The following is a 22,096-nucleotide window of genomic DNA, read 5'->3' as shown; positions in this document are numbered from 1 at the left end:
ACTTTTTTAGTTCTGTGAAATGTATAAATATATTTATTTTGATTCCTCCAAATTGCAGGGTATCTGCATAGTTTTTAAGAACTTTTTAAGACGTTAAAAAATAGAACTAACAGGCTACCATGTGGGCGGGGGACCCTGAATACACCATATTAATACGAAATAAGAATTAAAAAGGATAGTTAGCAAAACTTAGTAGCGTGTGCGCATGCGCATCAAGTAAAGGTGAGATTCTAACCGCAAATATGCTTGCATTAGAGAAGACAACCGAAGACAGATAAGGTCAGGAGACGGTCGACAAGCTTCCAACAACAATGACGCTTACTTTTTCACTTCGTTTAGTATTCGTAAGGTGCTCTAGTCCTTCCACTTCTCCGACTATTGTAGCTTTTCAAAGCAGGTCCTCCTGCACATTCCGCCGGTACTGCAGCAGTCTGTCATAGCAGCAAACGCTGGGACAGCAGAGACCGAGAAACGCACTTCAGAAGCACGCCGGGAATATAGAAGACTTCTGAGCGAATGTATGCATTGGGGTGGATTCAGGAAATCATGTCATATGCTTTTTTCTTCTTTAGAGAAACTGAAGAAATGAGTTACGATTTATCTGGAAGAGGAATGGGATGCAGGGAACTCCATCAAGACTCCTCCCCCCGAGAATGAACGTGTGTATGGGGAGATGAAGGGCAGAGAAATGACACTATACATTGTGTTGCGTTTTGTTGGAGAGAGTGACATCCCTGCATGGAGCAAGCTGTTCTGCTTTCCTGTGGTTCTGTGGAGATTTATGAGACAACAGGCACATTTATGAAGGAAATGAACTGTGAGAAGACGCCTGCATGTGTAATATGACTTGCATTAGTTTCAAATATAGCCTACCGAAAATTGAAGAAAAAAAAAAAAGCATTTTATTTTAAATCTGTGCAATGTTTCTGGTCTTCTACTGTTATATACATGAATATATAGTAGATACAACTATCCAGTCAATCATTAATCTATGTATAAATCCTTTTGCAAAATATAGAATGTCTTTACTATCTTTACTAGATCCGAACATGTTTCAGCTATTGTAGAGATGCGCAGGCCAGATGCCAGACTTGGTAATTGGGTATGTCAACTGTCTGTCAGGCTTGTCTTACAGATTTACCAACAAAGCACTGTTTTTCTAGCTGCCAAGGTCATTTAAATTTATTAGCTGACTCACAGTGGGCTTTGTTTGTCCAGCATTACAGTTTTTGCTCTTTGGTAATGAGATGGACAACATGGGGAACATATTTAGTTGTTGCCGCAAGGTGTCTGAGATTATTAACGCCAAGGGAGTCGGGCGTCAGACTGAGGAGCTGTCTCTGCTGCTATCCCAGGAAAATAGCGATATAGAAAGTCTGTCTCCTTCAAGAACTTCAGCTGACCTGCTGGCATCTCCTGTTCTGGACCAAGATCATCTCCTATTCCCGGACATCGTGCTTAGCAGCAACCTTCGGGTCAGGGGGCAAGCACAAGATGCCATAAGAGAGGATGGAGTTGATGAAAGCAATCTGCGAAATGGAGGAGAGAAGAATAGAGAGCTGTTGGGGCCGCCAAGCACAAAGATTGCAGGCACACATCAATTATGCTCTGTAGAGGATGAATGGCCCCTTCTGTCATCCCTATACAAGATACCTGCAGCTCAAAACCGAATATGCACTCACGGAAGTGGAGCAGACACTTCTCTCCTTGGTCATGGGACGGGGCTATTTGCAAATAGTCAAACTTCACTTTCTGGTCCAGCTAGCATTCCTGTGCTTGCTGCATCTTCTCTAAATGCCTCAAAAAGTGACATTGACATCAGTCAGAGAGAAGATGGTTGGACTCAAACAGAGCAGTACATCAGATGCGAGGAATCTGTGATGCACACTGAGGAGAAACAAGATGAGAAGCTATTGAATGAACATTGTCCAAACAGTGCAGCACAAACACATCTGGACGCGATGAAGATGCAACATGTGTATGACATTACAACTGAAGATCCTTTGCTTCTAAAGACTCAAAGGGAAGCACAAGCCTTGGAACTCGTAGCACAACCGGATGACTTTGAAGACCAAGATGCACTGGAAAAAACAGACTCAGAGCAACACGCACAGACTTCTGAGACACGAGAGATGACAAGAGAGCATGCTAATGAGAAAGCTACTACAACTGCAGAGCTTCTTCTTTGTGTGGAGGAGAACATATCTCATGAAGAGCAAGTAGGCATTACAGAGATTAGCTTTGGGCTGGTGGAGCATGAGTTAGGGGAGATGGAGCAAAGCCTGTCCCAGGATTTGTTATGGAAAAAGACAGAAGTAGAACAGATGCAGTGGGACCTGGAAGCGCTAAAGAAGAGCACGGGGTTATCACTGCAGGAATCTGTGCAGAAAACACTCGCTGTGACACAGGTAGAACAAAAAGAGGATCAGACTGAACGCTTCACACTTTTTATGGTTGATAAACTGTTTCTGGCCACTCCGAACTTTAAAGGTGTGTATTCTGTCTAGGAATACTGGTACCACACTGATTTGTTTTTATTGGTATCATATATTTAATTGTGCATGCTCATATTCCCCACTTTCTATAATGCTGTCATCTATTGCTTACTTAAGTTTAATTTTTATTAACACTAGTAATTAAATAATGAATATCCATAATGTTGTGATGCCTGAATTCACTTGCAGCGTTTAAAACATTTTAGTTAATTTATTTAGACAAAATAGCATAGAATTTTAATATCAGTCAGACATAACATGAAAATAATATTTAGAAATAAATTAAATGTAACCAAATAATTAACAGCAGTACAGCCCCTAATTCTGTGAGGTATTTGTGTTGTAGTGCCGATAAACATGTGTGAATGTTTCTAACTCTTTTTTACCTTGTAGGTAATTCACTTTATATTTATGTTGTTGTATTTTCCACCCAGCACCCAGCCCTGACACCATAACCGGTGAGCATGTGCCAAACACCCCAGCAGACAGTATGACAGAACAGGTTGAGGACGACTGCAAAAAACAAGAGCTTCCTGCTGTTCCTGACATGGACCCATCTGAGGATGCGGGATTCACTGTGAAGATCCAAGCTCCAGGAACAGAACCCACTGACTTCCAGGTCCGTCCGTCCGTCCGTCTGTCTGTTTGTCTATTTATTTAATGTCTGTCTGTGTATTTGTCCATCCATCCATCCATCCATCTATCTGTCTTTATTGCACTCAAGGTGTCACCTTTAGCGATGGTGCAAGAAATTAAGCAAGTGTTGATGGACCGGGAGGAGACCTGTCGGCGCACCTGCTTCTCCCTGCAGCTGAACGGAGTCACTCTTGACAACTTTACCCACCTTACATCCATACCAGGCCTTCAGGAGGGCTCCGTTCTGAGGGTTGTGGAGGGTAAGCCCCAAAAATGTACTGCACTAAATCACATCGTTATAGTTGATCAATTAAGCTTTCACTGGAAACGTCACCTAATAGTAAACTGGTTGAAATCGTACATTTTAGACATACAGTGGGGAGAACAAGTATTTGATACACTGCCGATTTTGCAGGTTTTCCTACTTACAAAGCATGTAGAGGTCTGTAATTTTGATCATAGGTACTCTTCAACTGTGAGAGACAGAATCTAAAACAAAAATCCAGAAAATCACATTGTATGATTTTTAAATAATTAATTTGCATTTTATTGCATGACATAAGTATTTGATCACCTACCAACCAGTAAGAATTCCGGCTCTCACAGACCTGTTAGTTTTTCTTTAAGAAGCCCTCCTGTTCTCCACTCATTACCTTTATTAACTGCACCTTTTTGAACTCGTTACCTGTATAAAAGACACCTGTCCACACACTCAATCAAACAGACTCCAACCTCTAACCAAAATTATAGACCTGCACAAGGCTGGGATGGGCTACAGGACAATAGGCTAGCAGCTTGGTGAGAAGGCAACAACTGTTGGCGCAATTATTAGAAAATGGAAGAAGTTCAAGATGACGGTCAATCTCCTTCGGTCTGGGGCACCATGCAAGATCTCACCTCGTGGGGCATCAATGATCATGAGGAAGGTGAGGGATCAGCCCAGAACTACACGGCAGGACCTGGTCAATGACCTGAAGAGAGCTGGGACCACAGTCTCAAAGAAAACCATTAGTAACACACTACGCCGTCATGGATTAAACTCCTGCAGTGCACGCAAGGTCCCCCTGCTCAAGCCAGCGCATGTCCAGGCCCGTCTGAACTTTGCCAATGACCATCTGGATGATCCAGGGGAGGAATGGGAGAAGGTCATGTGGTCTGATGAGACAAAAATAGAGCTTTTTGGTCTAAACTCCACTCGCCGTGTTTGGAGGAAGAAGAAGGATGAGTACAACCCCAAGAACACCATCCCAACCGTGAAGCATGGAGGTGGAAAAATCATTCTCTGGGGATGCTTTTCTGCAAAGGGGACAGGACGACTGCACCGTATTGAGGGGAGGATGGATGGGGCCATGTATCGCGAGATCTTGGTCAACAACCTCCTTCCCTCAGTAAGAGCATTGAAGATGGGTCGTGGCTGGGTCTTCCAGCATGACAACGACCCGAAACACACAGCCAGGGCAACTAAGGAGTGGCTCCGTAAGAAGCATCTCAAGGTCCTGGAGTGGCCTAGCCAGTCTCCAGACCTGAACCCAATGGAAAATCTTTGGAGGGAGCTGAAAGTCTGTATTACCCAGCAACAGCCCCGAAACCTATAGGATCTGGAGAAGGTCTGTATGGAGGAGCGGGCCAAATGTCTTTATAACCGTTGTGTCCGATAACTCTAAATCCCTGCAGTGTGTGCAAACCTGGTCAAGAACTACAGGAAACATATGATCTCTGTAATTGCAAACAAAAGTTTCTGTACCAAATATTAAGTTCTGCTTTTCTGATGTATCAAATACTTATGTCATGCAATAAAATGCAAATTAATTACTTAAAAATCATACAATGTGATTTTCTGGATTTTTGTTTTAGATTCCGTCACTCACAGTTGAAGAGTACCTATGATAAAAAATATAGACTTCTACATGCTTTGTAAGTGGGAAAACCTGCAAAATCGGCAGTGTATCAAATTCTTGTTCTCCCCACTGTATATACCAGTGACAAATAGCCATAAATCTGTCTTCCCGCTCCCCTTTTAATTATGTCAAAGAGCCGTACAATGTTCGAGAAGTGCGTATCCATTTACGCCACATCAGAGACCTTTTAAAGAGCCTTGACCTTACTGATGGCTATAATGGAGTGGAGGGCAGCTCACCGTCATTTCTCAGCTGTGTCACAGAAGATCGTATGGAAGGTAAGAAACCAGTCTTAGGATAAAATACACTTAGGTAGGATAGCGGGCTTAGAAGTTAATATAAGATAACCTTATACAGTAGACCTCATGAGACCTGTAAATAATACACAATGAATTTAAATCCCAGAGAGCAGCAAACCTAAGCGAAGAGGTGACGGGTTGAAGCGCATCAGCTGCAGTCCTCCAAATCACATTCTTCCAGGCTCTAAGGAGCGTCTGCTGGTACCTCTGCAACCTCATACAGATTTTGGAAAGGTAGGAATTGAGGAACTTTGACAGTATGGCATTAAAAATGTGCTAGATGAAGATAGCACATGAATATTTAATTGTCTGTCTTTTATACAGTCCTTAGAGTGCTTGAAGGTTCTGACCATGAGTAGCTGGAATCCTCCTCCTGGAAACAGAAAGATGCATGGAGACCTCATGTATCTCAATGTGGTGACCATGGAAGACAGACACTTCAGTATAACAGCATCAACTCGTGGGTTCTACGTAAATCAGTGAGTTACAATGTACAGTTGCCCTTCAAATTGTCCTTGCCCTACTAGAAAAACAAATACAATTATTTTTATTTTTTTTACTTAGATCCACGACTTACAGCTTTAATCCAAAGCCAGCCAAACCTAGTGCCCTCAGTCATGCTCTGCTGGATCTCCTGGGTCATATCAGTCCAGTTTTTAAGAAGAACTTCAGTGCCTTGCTGAAAAGGAGGTATGCCAGTTTTCAGAAGTGAAAAGAGTATAACAAACTGTGCTAAAGTATGGGTACTGTGCCAATATTTTACTCAATAGAATGTCAAAATATCTAAGTAACATTTTTTTTTTTTTAAGTGTGTGTGTTTGTGTGTGTGTGTGTGTCCCAAGCCATGTAATGGCCCATAGAATCGCCAAGAGTGAAATGGATAATGAAATCCTGTATATATAATAAGTATTTATGCATCATAGTGGTTTACAATGTAAAGTATTTTTTATATGCTTTGTCCTGCTTTTAATAGATTTTGATAATACAAAATAAATATGAATAGAAAATAAATATTTTAAAGACACATTTTAAAATATAAATATAATTTTAAATAAAAATAATTATATCAAAAGTTTTAACTGTAAAATGGTAAAACATTACTTTATCACAGCAGTGAGAATATGAGAATATAATGATAATCATAAGTTGGAATAAATAAATAAACAATTTTAAAATATGCAATGTCAAGATGCAGAAGTGAAATAAAATCTGAAACGTATTCTTGACAGGTTTGTAAAATTTACCCACACAGTTTGTTTATATTCAATTATTTCCGTTGTATAATTATGAAATTAATAGTCAAAATATCTAGCTAAAACATGCTTGAGTTGAAGATACCATATGTAATTATACTGATTAAAGTAACTTTGGAGATACAGAGATACAGCAATTTCACATTTACACATTTGTAAACGTACTGTCTGTTTTAAATAATAAAACATAAGCTTAACTTTGAACTTTTTAATGAACTTTTAAATCTTTTTTACCTGCAAAATATGTTCGTTAGTTGTCTAAATAAAATGATAATACTAAATATGATTGTTTTTCTTAGAGTATGTAGAAACTACTCAACTTCTCTCTTATTTTAGAGGGTCCACACACCCCTTTGAAAGGATTGCCACACCGTTCCAGGTGTTTAGCTGGACTGCTCCAGCACTTGACCATACAATGGACTGTGTTCGAGCGGAGGATGTCATCTCCTTCCGCCTGGGTTATGAAGAACATGTGCCTGTTCAGGTAAACATGTTGAAAGTCAGCGCACAAGCCAGTTACACAAGTCGTTTTTCACTCATCCCTCTGTGTTGAACAAAGGCCCGGGACTGGAATGAAGAACTTCAGGCCACAAGAGAGCTTCCGAGAAAAAACGTGACTGATCGTCTGATGAGGGACAGAGCGGTTTTTAAGGTATCTTTACCACTTATCATATGTGTTCAACTTAGAACCAAAAGGGGCTTTTACAGTTCCACAAAGTACTTTTTGGATGCATTTTGGTCGATCGGATCACAAGTAGATGACGCTAAATACAGGTGTAAACGGGGTCTAAAACGTTTTGAGCTTGTCCACTTTCGACCACTTCCAGAGGTAGCTGAAAACACATTCGACCCGATTGCTTTCGTAGTGTAAACGCTCATGTGGTCGAATGCATTCGAACAGCCACAAAAGACCGTCTACTCTCCGCTTACTGACCTAATGCGTAAACATTATGGGAAGAGCTCTTGCCAGACTGGATTTAAACTTTGTCGGCTAAAGACCCAAGTTTGGTTTGAGGATGAAAAATGTACCAAGCACAGTGTTCTCTCTCACCATTCCTGATTTCTAACACACACTCACAGCATTCGTCGTGTCTTGCGGCTGTCAGAGCAGAAACGAAAGCTGATGCTCTCCGTATGTTTTTCCATCGTCTCCGGTCACATTCATATGTAAATTGTGCAAGCTTATTTTGTCCATTAGATCGAAATATCTGAAAAACTACATGTACTTTTACCCTCCCCTCAATGAAATCAGGACAGAAGTGGTTGAAAGTGGACAAAAGAGATATGTGTCTTCCTCGTCTACTTGTGATCCGATCGACCAAAACGCATCTTAATACCAGGTGTAAACAGGGCCTTTGTTCTCTAGAAGCCAAATCTGATCTAAAATGTAACATCAGGAACATTTACATAGGCTGTTTTTAATACTGACCTTTTACTGACTTTATCAGGCTAACAGTGATTTTGTCAGCACTGCCACTCGAGGAGCCATGGCAGTGGTGGATGGTAATGTGGTGCCTATCAACCCTTGTGAAGAACCACGACAGCAGATGTTCATCTGGAACAATATTTTCTTCAGTTTAGGCTTTGATGTGCAGGACCAATACAGAGATCTGGGAGGGGAGGCTGCGGCCCATGCCGCCCCTGTTCTTGACCTGAACGGTGTGAGGGCTTATTGGGCAGTGGATCAAGAAGAACTCTACCTGATTGGCACTGTAGTGATCGATTACCGCGGCTACCGCGTCACTGCCCAAACTATCGTGCCGGGAATTCTTGACCGTGATCAAGCACAGAGTGTTGTCTATGGCTCCAATGACTTTGGCAAGACCGTTGTGTCCGATGACAGGTAAAAGCATCATTTTTAAGACCTGTTCACGTTATTATGATAACGATAACTATAAAGTTTTAATAATCGTTCTAATTCTATGAGAATAGGGAAGTTCACACCATAACTATAATGATAACGACACAGGAGAAGCACTTTCAGAAAAAAAAATTTTCCAGCTGATGAACGATAAAAACATTGGCAGCCAATCACAATCCATCTTGCTTTAAAGAGCTTGAGCATTTAAAGCGGTAGACGACAGAACTGCAGCACGTGGTTATGATAAACAGAGCATTATCATGTGTTGGTGTGGTGGACACTAATATAGTTATCATTATAGTTATCTTCATGGTTTTTGGTGTGAATCGGCCTTTAGGCTGAAGAATTTGTCAGAAATTACATAAACAACATATTTGAATTCGTAACCGCACACATTTCAAACTCTTTGAAGGTATCTGGAGCTGCTTGACAAACCCAGTAAGAAGCTGCGAGTGCAGCGCCACCTAGTGCTAAACAAAGATGATACAGCTGTAGAGTTGTGCTCCTCGGTGGAGCACAAGGGCATTGTGGGTAATGATGGTCGGCACTACATACTGGATCTACTTTTTACCTTCCCACCCGACCTCAACTTCCTTCCTGTGGAAGGAGAGGATTTAAGTCCTGTGTGTAAACAACTGGGCTTCCCAAGGCTACATCCTCATCGCCTGGTCTGCCTGAGACAGGAACTCATTGACGCCTTTGTGGAGCACCGGTAATTATATTTACCTGTCTTATGATTAATACACAGGTGAACCTGTCAAGAATGTTGTATTTCACCCCAAATCAAACCAAAGAAAAAATGTAAATACAATTTTATCCACAGTTGAGAATGAAGCCTATTTTAAGATAATAAATACTTTTTATTATCTTAAATAATAATTCATTTCCATATTACTTTACACATTTCTACCTCAATTCCCCTTGCAATAATATGGAAGGATTTTGCTGATGCTTTCAAATAAATATAAAAATATATATATATATATTTAAAAACAATAAAAAAATTATAATAATAAAAAAAAAATATATAATATTTAATACAAAAAATATAAGTATTTTTTGCTTTAATACAGTAAACGATTATCTCACTAATGTGAATCTATAATTGAGAATATCATATTAATTAATAAAATAAATATAAACTTAAAATAAACGTCCTGCCACATTACAGTACTGAGAATTTTGCAGAAAAAAGGGCTTAAATATCATCAAAACAAGATGCAAAATCTTAATGGTCCTGAATACAGGCATTTGGTGAAATATGATTCTTGGCCTGGTCTTGCCAGTTTTTTGTGAAAATATTGAATTCATATTGAACTGTTTTAGTGTTTTTATTATTAAGTGTAAATATTTAGTTTAACAGGAAAATCTATTATGAAGATCCATTTTTTGGGTATAGCGATTACAACAGTAAAAATATTTGAAATGCACAGCATGAAAAAAGCTCTACATCATGATGCAAATATTAACCTGCTATGAGGTTTTGAGCTAAACAATCTTTTTATGTGAATGCCACCAGATACCAGATGTTTATGGAAACTGTCTCTCAAAGTACGGAGCATGACAGAGAAATCAAAGATGTCGGCAAATCTGCACTAAAGAGTGACCCAACTACTACGCCTCAGCTATCCTCAACTTCTGTCGCACTCCCAGACCAGGATTCAGAGCACCTTTCCCTAAAAACTGTGCCTGTGAATAACACCCAGCAGGGTTCTTCAATAAAGCATATCTTCTCCTCCCTCAGGAAAACTTTTGACATACATTTCAACCCCAACGTCTTCTGTGCAGGTGTGTTGTGTGATGTTAGCTTTTTGGACCGGTTCTGTTTTTACCTCGCAGCTCTTTTGGCTGTAAACATGAGCAGACAATATTAGAAATATGTGTATGGCTAAATATGAACCTTGCATTACTAATATATTTGTTATTTTATCAGGTGTACGTTTCCCCAAGGAAAGTGCAGAAGATATCCAGAAACAGAAACAGCAGTTAAAGGATGCTGCAGTCTTCCTCATTTCCAATCAAATCCCTGCTTTTGTAAGTTGCTTTTTAGGGATGTGCGATTAATCGTAATTGATTTTCGCTTCCAAAAAAGTTTGGCTTCCAACAATAATGAAAAACAACATAATCGAGGTAATCAGATTCTGTCCAGCGCACCTTTCTTCAGCGTGTAATTTCGTTCCTCCCCAAAAGCCCAAACGTAACATCCAAACAGCCAAATAAGAGAGTATTGTAAAATACAGTCTACTGTTGCTAAACTGCAGGACGTGTTTGATATTAAACAGTGTTATTAAAAGCGCATTAAGCCACAAAAGAGACACTGTTCCCCAGGCGCCTTTCTTTGTGCTTGCTTCGAGTCAGAGCCGAATGCGTATAAGCAAATGGGCTTCAATATGCCCGTAAACGCGTACACACAACCCAAACAGCAACACGGTGTCGGCCCAGATCCGGCAAAAATGTAAAAATGCCTTTTTAAAGAGTATTCACGTAAACACAGTGGGTTATGGCTTAACCGTACACAGCTGAGAAAGAAAACACGTGTGTATCAGCATTTTGGATCCGTGTATTAGCTCTTAAAGTGACAGTCTGTCATTAATGATAATCAAACAACTAATGACAAAGGAAAATCAATCACGGATCTTGACTGAATAACTTTACCAGCTTTAATAAGGATTAATCTATATTTAATATGTACAGTAAGACTATGCAATGTTATTTTACATTTGATTATTAATTTTTTTTGTTTAGGCTACTGATTATTTGAATGCCACTGTTAGTACATCTTCCTGAAAAACTTAAAACACTGTTTATTTCGTTTTTGCTGAAGTACTGATAATTGTGAAATTCAACTGATATTTAAAATGACAAATTTCATGAAATAAGACTTTGATCATATGATCATAACACCAATAATCGTGTTAAATAATTGTGATTTCAATATTTACCAAAAATATTTGTGATTATGATTTTTGCCATAATCGACCATCCCTTTTGCTTTTTATTAGGACTGGAAGATATAGATAAGGATATAAAATTGAATAAGGATATAAAACAGATTATCCCTGATGTCTGTCCTTGTGTAACCCCGAGCAGAATGGGAAAAAAATCACATCTTTAACTGTGTGTGTTTGTAGATGAAGAGTTGCCTTGATCACACATCAATGCCGATAGACGGCGTCACACTAACTGAGGCTCTGCATGAGCACGGCATCAACATCCGCTACCTGGGCGCTGTGCTGGAGAATATTCAGAAGATACCCCAGAAAGAAAGGCTTGATCATGTCTATGTAAGTGTGTATTTTACTCATGCCTATCACGTCTGTTTTCTGTTGGTTCCTTGGATTTTTAGTTTGTCTTTCTGTGGCGGCGCTGGTGCATGAAGGCACCTCGAAAAACTGATTTTAGACAGACGTCTGAGGCATCGTAACAGTTTAATGATCTACAGCAAAATAGAGAGAGCTTTGGTAATAAATAAGTGGATATTTAATTACTACCATAGCAATTTCTCACGAGAAATGACATCAGAAGTGGAAAATGTCGGTCATAAAAACATTTACACACAAACTGACCACCAACTATTAACTATTTTGAACCTCTTTCAGAGAATTGCACTCTGTGAGCTGATCACCAGATGTGCAAAACATCTGTTTAAGACGTATCTTTTGGTAAGTGTCCAGAAATCGCTTGTGGTATTTATAATGCTCAGTGGGATATCACAAATATAATGCTGAATATTATGACACTTTAGCCAAAACTGGTTCTTGTATCCTTAATCCTCAGGCAGTGGAACCATCTGCCCTGTCTGCCTCCGTCAGCCATTTCCTCAACTGCTTCCTGAGCTCTTTTGCCGATGCCGGAGTCATTCAGCAAAACGACAAGTTAGCTTCTAGACGCAGGAGTCGGAGAAGGCGGAGTCGTGCATCTGTGGGCGGCACCGTGACTGTCTGGGCCAACCTCACTCCCAGTGACCTTTGGGTGGCCATCAAAACCGAGGCCCAGGAGTACTACCATTACAGCCTGCCCTGGTGAGTGACCAGTTCTCTGAACACAAATAGATGTTGTGCTGTGATTTGATATGAGTGGGATCTCATCTCCTTCTGGCAGTGGAAGTGTGGAGGAGGCCGTGGACAAATGCAGACTGCAGAGAAACACCCTGCTCAGAGAGATAGCCATCAAAACTGGCATTCAGGTATTTCAGATTGGATTTATTAACGAGACTATTGTGCTTTTTTCTTACTCTGATAACTACCCCGTTTCTATCTCTCCTTCAGATTCTTTTAAGAGAGTATCACTTTGATTCTGAGCACAGAACTGTGTTCACTGAAGAGGACATCCTTAACATTTTCCCCGTAGTAAAGCACATCAGTCCCAGGGCCAACGATGCTCTTTATCTCTTGCGTTGTGGTCAGTCTCAGGTCCAGCAAGGTGAGCATCCAAAGTAGCTTCAATCTGGGGACTTTATCTGGCTGAAATAAATAAATATATATATATATATATATATATATATATATAATGTAGATAGATAGATAGATAGATATAATATTTTATTTAGTTTTTTTTTTTTTTTTTTTAGTGGCAACTATTATTGGAATGTATTAGCAAAAATCTAAATAAAAGTATTTATTATTATTAATAATAATAATAAACAATTTTTATCGAGAGCCTTTAAAGGTAACTCTAAGGCACTTTAAAAAATAATTATAATAATTAAAAAACACAAAAACAATTGATATACATAAGCATGTTAACTATTCAACATTGAAATATTTTGGGTTGGTAAGCTTTTTTTATGTTTTTGAAAGAAGTCTCTTATGCTCACCGATGCTGCATATATTTGTTTTAAAATACAGTAAAAACAGTAATATTGTGAAATGTTTTTACAATTTAAAATAACTGTTCTATTTTAATGTATTTAAATGTAATTTATTCCTGATGCAAAGCTGAATTTTCAGCATTAGTACTCCAGTCTTCAGTGTCACATGATCATTCAGAAATCATTATAATATGCTGATTTGCTGTTCAGATTTTTTTTATTTTTTTATTATCAACGTTGAAAACAGTTTTTAGGTTCTTTGGTGAATCAAAATTGCAAAAGAAGCATTTATTTGAAATAGAAATCTTTTGTGGAAAACAAAACACTTTTGATCAATTAAATGCATCCTTGCGGAATAAATGTATTAATTTCTTTCTTTTTTTTAAACTCTTACTGACCCCAAACTTTGAACGGTAGTGTATTTCAAACAAAAATAATATTCAAACAATCTTTAGTCTTTGATATGCATTTGTGCATCACTAGGTTGTCTGAAAGAGGGCTGTGAGTTAATAAGCCAGGCTCTGGGTCTCTTCACTAATGTCTACGGGGCTCTGCATCAGGACGTCTGCGTATGCCTGAGGCTATTGGGACGCATACACTACATCCTCGGAGACTATGCTGAGGTATCACATGCTCAAAAATGACATATGAAAGAATAAAGAACTCAGAACCCAAATAAATAGTTTTTAAAAATGACATTTTGAAATGAAATGTGTGTATTTTCTGCTGTCAGGCCCTTAGTCACCAGCAGAGGGCTGTGCTGATCAGTGAAAGAGTCCTGGGAATTGAGCATCCCAACACTATACAGGAATATGTACGTAATCTTCTTTATGTCAATTAAACGTATGGTTTACTGTAGTATCATACAGTTATGCTGTGTCAATATACGAATATGACAAACAAAGTTGTTTCCTCTTTGTGTAGAAGCACCTCGGTCTTTATTGCTTTGCTGGAGGGCAGCCAGTGACAGCGCTGCGATTATTATACCGTGCCCGATACCTGATGCTCCTGGTGTGTGGAGAAGACCATCCTGAGATGACTTTACTGGACGTGAGTTATTATAATCATAGCAATGTGATAATAATGAATAACGGACATTGAAAACAAACCAGTGGCCTGCAGTATGACATGCTGTACTCAATCTTCAACTATTTTAAACAACATTTTTATAGTTCTTGTATATTTTCCCATATTAGTTAAGAGATGTATATTGATTTATACATTTGATTCTGTTATTTTATGTTGTGTACATCTGCTGAAAGATATTTTTTAGTATGTACAGATTTATATATACTATGTATATATAAGATTTCTTCAAGGTTTTTTAAAAAGAAGTCATTTACAATTAAAGTACATTTAATTTGATTTAAAAAAAACAGAAAAAATATTGTGAAATATTTCGGTAACATTTTACAATAAGGTTTCATTAGTTAACAGTTAACTACTTTAGTTAACATGAATTAAGAATGAATAATACTTCTACATTTATTAAATGAATGTTAATTTCAACATTTACTATTACATTATTAAAATGAACAAAAATTTTGTTTGTTAACATTAGTCAATGCACTGTGAACTAACATTTCAGTAAATGTAATTTATTCCTGTGATATATATATATATATATATACACACACACACACACATATATATATATATATATATATATATATATATACCCACTGTAGTCAACAAGCTACAGTTACCAAACAAGCTACAGTTAGTCCAAAATGCCGCCGCTAGAGTTCTTACTAGATCAAGAAAATATGATCATATAACACCGATTTTATCATCACTGCATTGGTTACCTATAAAGTTCCGTATTAATTACAAGGTATTGCTACTGACCTATAAAGCCCTAAACGGCTTAGCTCCAGTCTATTTAACGGATCTTTTATCACCCTATAATCCATCGCGCTCTTTAAGATCACTAAATTCAAGGCTTTTGGTCATACCTAGGATATCCAGAACCACCAAAGGAGGGAGAGCATTCTCACATTTGGCTCCAAAACTCTGGAATAGTCTTCCTGATACTGTTCGTTGCTCAGACTCGCTCTCCCAGTTTAAAACTAGATTAAAGTCGCATCTCCTCAGCCAGGCATTCATATAATCCTACAGTTCAAACTACAATCCGGCCTCTAGCTCATAAATGCCAGAGGAGAACTGGCCCCCGACTGAGCCTGGGTTCTCCCAAGGTTTTTTTTTTTCTCCATTAGGTCACCTGATGGAGTTTTAGGACATCATTAGGTCACTTGATGAAGTTTTTCGGTTCCTTGCCACTGTTGCCTTTGGCTTGCTCAGTTGGGGATATTTTGGGGATATTTAATTTAATTTTATCAATCAATAAATTCCTCTTGAAACAAACTTTGTTGTATTATTTTAATTTAATACTGTGAAGCTGCTTTGATACAATCTGTATTGTGAAAAGCGCTATACAAATAAACTTGACTTGACTGTAGTCGTGTACACACACACTATTGTTCAAAATATTTTTTTAAAGAATTTAATACTTTGATTCAGCGAGGGTGCGTTTAATTGACCAAAAGCAACAGTAAAGACATGGTTTTACAAAAGGTTTCTATTTTAAATATATTGTTCTTTTGTACTTTCTATTCATCAAGGAATGCTGAAGAAAATGTATCACAGTTTCCACAAAAGTTTTAAGCAGCACAACAGTTTTCAACATTAATATTAAGAAGAAATGTTTCACCAAATTTGGATATTATAATGATTTCTGAAGAATCATGTGACACTGAAGACTGGAGTATTGATGCTGACAATTCAGCTTTGAATCACAGGAATAAATTACATTTATTATTTTTGTATACAATATGTATACATATGTATACAATTTACATATTGTAACATAGAAAACAGTTATTTTAAATTGTAAAAGTATTTCACAATATGACTATTTTTTTACTGTATTTTGATCAAGTAAATGGTGAGCACAAGAGACTACTTTCAAAAACATAAAAAAAAATCTTCCCATGTTATTTGCATCTCCCCCAATACTGATGATAATAAGTAATGCTCATGAATATCTGTGCAAATGTTTAAGTACTAAATGCACAAAATTGTTTTAAAGCACCTTTATCCTAAGCATACTTTGCGTTCATGTCCTGTACAGAGTAAAATAGGCCTTGTGCTTCATAGCATGATGGCCTGTGATCTTGCCCTGAAGTTCCTGGAGAACGCCCTTGCCCTGACCTCCAAATATCAGGGACCCTCATCTCTCAAACTGGCACAAAGGTGAAGGGTGAACAGAAACACAAACAAGCCACTTTGTTGTGGATACAGTACTCATATGTTCTGAACCTGAAGAAAACATTTCATGATCCTGTCCTTCTCTACAGTCATCACTTATTGGCAAAGGTGCATGAAAGTAAAGGAGATTTCCGTGCTGCGCTGAGGCATGAAAAGGAGCGTTACGGCATATACAGGAAGCAGGTGAATGGTTACAAGCCCATACAAAATGAGCAGATTTGTTTTGCCTTGAATCTAGTCTAGATTTTGATAAATGCTGTTTTTAATAGGTGGGAGAAGCACACGAGAAGACCCAAGACAGTTCAGAGTACCTAAAGCATCTGACACATCAGGCAGTGATTCTACAGAAAACCATGAACTGGATCTACAAGACTGGATCAGACACCAATATTTCCCGTCTCAATGTTAGTACTGTACATGTCTGTATAATAATATAATGTATAATAATAATAATGAATTAATTGGGTTGTCCCCTCATTTAGCTGAACTCTCCAAGTCGTGTCTGGATAGTGGAGCAGCTAAATCTTGTCACTGGGATTGTCCTTATTCCTCTTAGGTAAGAAAAACAACCTTTACAAGTCAGTAAGATCTGAAAATGTACTGGGAACTTTTCAGTTGCTCTTTGATTGCAATTTAATTATAACATAAATTTGCGTTTAAGGGCAGTTTTATGTGGATGTGATTGTTTTTCATCCTTCCCTCGGATAATTTGACCCGAAACTCTTTTATTTTAATTTATTTTTTGAAAATTGAGTGTTCAACGGAGTGGTCCAAGACCTTAAGACTTTTGTCGCACTTGAACCACAAATACACTCAAAAAAATGGACTGGATTTGAGGAGTTTATGTGAAAAAGTAACAAATCCTTCCCTCACGGGTCAATTTGACCCCCTTAGGAATGAATGGAATGCGAGGAATGCTTCAGTACAAATAGTACACAGCACACATTTGAAATGTTCAAAATTAAAACTAAAAATGCTAAAACTTTACCAAAAATATTTTTTTAATGTCTACATGTGTATCTGAATGCATACTGAAGAGATAAACTCGAGAACTGACTTTAGGACCCAGCGGAAGAGTGCATTTGATCCATATAGGTCATAAGGCCATCTAGTGGCATGTTATATTATTTATTTATCCACAAGAGGTCGGCAGAGACATCCAAATTGACCCAGTGTGAGATATTTTGAGCCGATTTGAGCTGGTTATTTTATGCATTGGTGAGTTATTTTGAATTTAAGTTGAAAGAATGTGCTTAAATTATATTATTTATTGATACAATCTAGTAATTTAAAGGTATATAAAATAAAAAATAATAAAAATCTACCAAAAAATGCATTAAAATAGAAAAAATATTATAAAAATGAAATGATATAAGCTTTCTGGGAAAAAAAAAAATATAATTTTAGGGCTTCTGGTCATTTTGACCCGCGAGGGAAGGATTTGTTACAGGATGTGAGGGAGGGATGAAAAATATGTATTCAACTAATTTAACGGATTTTTTGTTATATAAAAGTAATAAGTCTTCAAACTTTTAGATGCCTTCATTTATTTTTAATATAAACCCTTTACTGTCACCCTTCTTTTTGAGCGTAAATGTGAAAATGCACTCTCCAAACTTAAATGGTTGTAATTCATGAATGCTTTGGAAGACAGACCTAAAATGAAAGTGTAAAAAAGTGATAGAACTTTAAGTTTACTGTAAAACAAGTAACATGTTTTATTTTATACAAAATATATATTTTACAAAATACTTTTTACTCCAAAATTGCTTTACAATCAAAACCATTTGTCTAACCAGGTTGTGTTACAAATTTGAAGTTGATATCACAAAAATGAAAGTTCCTATGTGATTTTGTTTAGGCGCTGTACCAAAAATAGCCACCAGGTGTCTCCCACATTCCCTTGAATTGTTTATTATGCGTTCTCCTGTAACAAATTAATACATTTCTGTCACAGTATCACTCATATCACAAAACAGTCACCAAATATCGAACATTGAGTCTCATTCCTTTCTGGCGATATGCGATTTGTCATGATTATAAAATATAATTAAAATACATTTTGTAATATGAAACATGACACCACCCACTAGGGGGAGGAGCCGCTAAAAGGATTTAAATTACAGTTTCCATGGTAACGCAGTGTCCGATTTCAAAACGTTATTCACAGGATGAATTTTGAGTTTTTAAGCTTTCGAATGATACCTAGAGCGCCAAGCATTCCGCTAGTATATTAGAATGATTTCTGTCATAGATGAGTCTTCAAAAAAAATTACTTTATCTTCATCTTTAAAAAAATTATGCTGAAAATTCAGCTTTGCATCCACAGGAACAAATTACGATTTAAAATATATTAAAATAAAAAACAGTTCCTTTAAATTGTAATACTATTTCACAATATTACTGTGTTTTTAATCAAATAAAATATTTCAAAAAATCATATCAACTTCAAACTTCGGAACACTTTTCCTTTCTTTTTGTTATATGAAGGTCACATTAAAACTGTTCTCAATTTTTTTCATGTCTTCACTGATTTTTGCAACTATATTTTGCTAAACAAACAAATGTATTGTTTCACCCTTGTGTCAGACCCATACTTTCAATATCAAATATGAAAATATCTGTTCTCTATATTATTCTCTCTTTGCATTTCTCTCATCGTCTTGAATAACTATTTAAATTTTCATCCGCTTTCTTTTATCCCTGAAGTGACAGTGACCTTGAGAAACTCAGGACTGACGCTCAGAAAACATGTCAGCCCACACAAAATAATGTTGAGTCAATGGAGGATCTGCAGGGGCCGTCTGAGGACCTCGACACACTGCAAGCTGTTCCTCAAGACGACTAACGCCTTTAAATTAAGGAAACAGACAGATGAGCTATTAAATGAAGAATGTTCTAGTTTAGGTTTAAACATATTAATAGGAAATTAAAAAAGAAAAGTGTAAATGAGCTCACACTCATGATGACCACACGGTGCAGTGGATGATCTTGCAAAAAAATATAGCACTCCCTTTAAAAAGCATGAGTGTATCTGGCTGTTGATTGTAACTAGGCAAATTTGCACATTTGTAAACTGGCCTGTCTGGTCATTTATATCTTCCTTTGTATGTTGATGTGTGCTGATTGCACTGTATGTATACAAGACTAGTAAAGAGGGCTAATGCATGCACTTCATACTTGAGTTTACACTGAGTTTAGCTTGATTTCAGGAATGTAGTCCAAGAAATATGATTATTGCATTGTGATAAAATACTTTGTGAAAAGTGATTCAAATAAAGCAGTCGAAACCAGTGTTATTTTATTATAATTAATACTTATTTCAGCAAAGTAAAATAAAAAATAAAATAAAAATTTCATTCGAGTTAAAGTTTTCTGAAGGTTCCAAAACAAAATCACCTAGCAACCATACCTTATAATCCCATGGTCATAACACCAAATTTGGTGGGAGAGGGTTGCGGTAGGGAATCATCCTCTCCAAAGTCAAAACAGCAGTTCATAGAGTCCAATTTGAACTCCCTCACAGTGGCGAGAGTGTGGGCAGGGCTCAACCCCATTCCCTCGAGCTCCACTAAAACTCCCACGGCGATGGATGATGTGGCCAGCTCACACACCTGGTCGGACGTGTACTCGCTCCTCCTGACGCTGGCTCTCCGTCTGCGCTGGGCTCAGGCGTCGTGTACATCTCTCTGGCTGGACTCTGGGTTGGGAGTGGGGGTTGGTGTCCTCCTCAGGTTTTTAGTTGGCATTCGCTGGCAGACGTGCCTTCACCTGCTCGCTCAGGCATGGCGTGGAAGAAGATGCTGAACACGATTTTGTCATGTGTGTAAGGCACGCCAGATCTAAAAAGTCATGGGTATAATCCCCCAGCAAATGGTCCATCTGCTCCAGGTATAACAGTCTTCCCTGCAGATCCATTGTGAAGGGATTCAAAATCACAAAAAATGGCGCAAACAATCTTTTCTAGGATTCTGTAACGTCCAAGTCCAAGGAAGAGGGTGAAGGCAGATTCAATAGTTCCAAATAACAACAAGGTGTGACACAAAATAATTGTCTCATCTATATAAAAATGTAATTCACATAGCTTTTATTAGTGCTATTAAAACGTTTCATTTGCATCGCTTCTCGTTCAGTTTAACACATTTGTTCCCTCATTTAATCCAAATGATCTTAATATTTAATCGATTAATCATTTGGTAAATCTAGGTTTCTATAGATTCGAGATATAGATTCTATTGCAATTTCTGAAATGGTTAAAGAATGCTCAAAGTGTGCATGTGTGAGAGAGAAAGACCTAATCTGATTATATGAGAAAACATACATACAAAAGAAAAATATAAAACACTAAACTGCTTTATCAGAGATCCCTCACCGTGCAATTATGCTCCAGGTTCTTTTACTGTGGCGAAACAGCTCTCACAGTAGCTCACCAAAGGACACAAAGATATGTAAAGGGAATGTTCTGGCATGTGAGAGCCAGCGAGCCTTATTGCATGAAGTCATTTTAGCATGACGGCAATCATGTCAATGTTTTTCTCTCTTAAAATTGGCTAGGATGGAAAAGACAAAAGCAACTTCTACTACCACGTCTTCACATATTCAGTCATGAATTTATATTCACCTATTCTAAATATGTTGTCCAGCAATGTCTCTGTAACGTGGCTTTCTGTGAATGCTGATGTGTACATAGAGTGACGCATGTGTTTGAGCGGCCACTCTTCAGGCAGAAACATGCTGGAAGGGTTCACCTGAAAACTGTGAGACAAGATAAACAGTTTTCAGTTTCTCTGACAGATACTTACTCCAGTGTGAGAAAATTAGAGAGGACCAGCACTAGAGGTAAGAGGCTCGAGGCGGTAAAAGTGTCAGTTTTGGGGGGTTTTGTGTGTTCATTTGTCACACAATGTCTGAACTATATTACATTACAAAATATCAAATCAATTGGAATACAAACAAATGATGCTAGAGCTTTTCTCAGAGCTAACATACTGATCTCAAAGTGATTTTTAGCGCATTTTTGTTCAGTTAAACTAACATATCCATTGATTTCTAATCTGAAACAAACATTTTTAGGAAATTATTAACTTGAAAAGTGTACAAAATGTAAACAAAACCAGATTTAGTTACAGTATGCCTACATGTACCATTTCATTTGTCTCTAATTCCTGCTCTAGTCATAGTTTTGCGTTCGTTTTGGGAGATCCTCCTGTTGACCAAAGCCTTCATGTTGTGTGTGAACACTATGCCCTGCTAGACAAAAAGTTATCCGATTAAGGGTTTTATGTGCATTTTTAGAATTTATGCGCATATTTGGCATTTCCATCCAGCTATACTAGAGTTCCATATAGTCCTAGTGCATGTAACTTAAAGAGATCACATAATTTGTGATTTTACATTAGTAACATTTGTAGTAGTAAATTTGCCATTTTAGATAGGCTACCATGTTTTTTTGTGTTTTTTTTATAAACCAAATAGTATTTATAAATGCCAACATATTAATTTAAACGTAACAAGTTCAAAAAGATCCTAAAATGCGTCTTATCCTCAGTGTCAGCTGAAGGTTATGATGTAAGTGAC

General features: G+C 37.6%; 1 protein-coding gene across 2 annotated transcripts; it reads left to right on the top strand.

Annotated features, from left to right (window-relative positions):
- Positions 1-723: 723 nt before the first annotated feature.
- cluhb (clustered mitochondria (cluA/CLU1) homolog b) lies at positions 724-19,813 on the top strand. 2 transcript variants are annotated; one of them, XM_082140368.1, is made up of 26 exons: positions 724-817; positions 2,930-3,114; positions 3,220-3,391; positions 5,164-5,307; positions 5,435-5,562; positions 5,653-5,807; positions 5,893-6,018; positions 6,918-7,065; positions 7,141-7,233; positions 8,030-8,424; positions 8,855-9,154; positions 9,962-10,230; positions 10,376-10,476; positions 11,574-11,726; positions 12,042-12,104; positions 12,220-12,464; positions 12,544-12,628; positions 12,711-12,864; positions 13,736-13,875; positions 13,986-14,066; positions 14,177-14,302; positions 16,383-16,504; positions 16,609-16,702; positions 16,789-16,923; positions 17,002-17,075; positions 19,229-19,813. In XM_082140368.1, exons 1-26 carry the CDS (start codon positions 739-741, stop codon positions 19,365-19,367), a joined length of 3,906 nt encoding a protein of 1,301 aa, XP_081996494.1. In that variant the 5' UTR covers positions 724-738; the 3' UTR covers positions 19,368-19,813. The 2 variants fall into 2 exon arrangements, with proteins under 2 accessions (XP_081996494.1, XP_081996493.1); XM_082140367.1 differs by lacking the exon at positions 724-817 and adding an exon at positions 1,233-2,490.
- Positions 19,814-22,096: the final 2,283 nt, after the last annotated feature.

The sequence above is a fragment of the Leuciscus leuciscus genome (assembly GCF_965113295.1).
Source record: "Leuciscus leuciscus genome assembly, chromosome: 16".
NCBI classification, from domain to species: Eukaryota; Metazoa; Chordata; class Actinopteri; order Cypriniformes; family Leuciscidae; genus Leuciscus; species Leuciscus leuciscus.
This window is presented reverse-complemented; position numbering and strand designations above follow the sequence as displayed.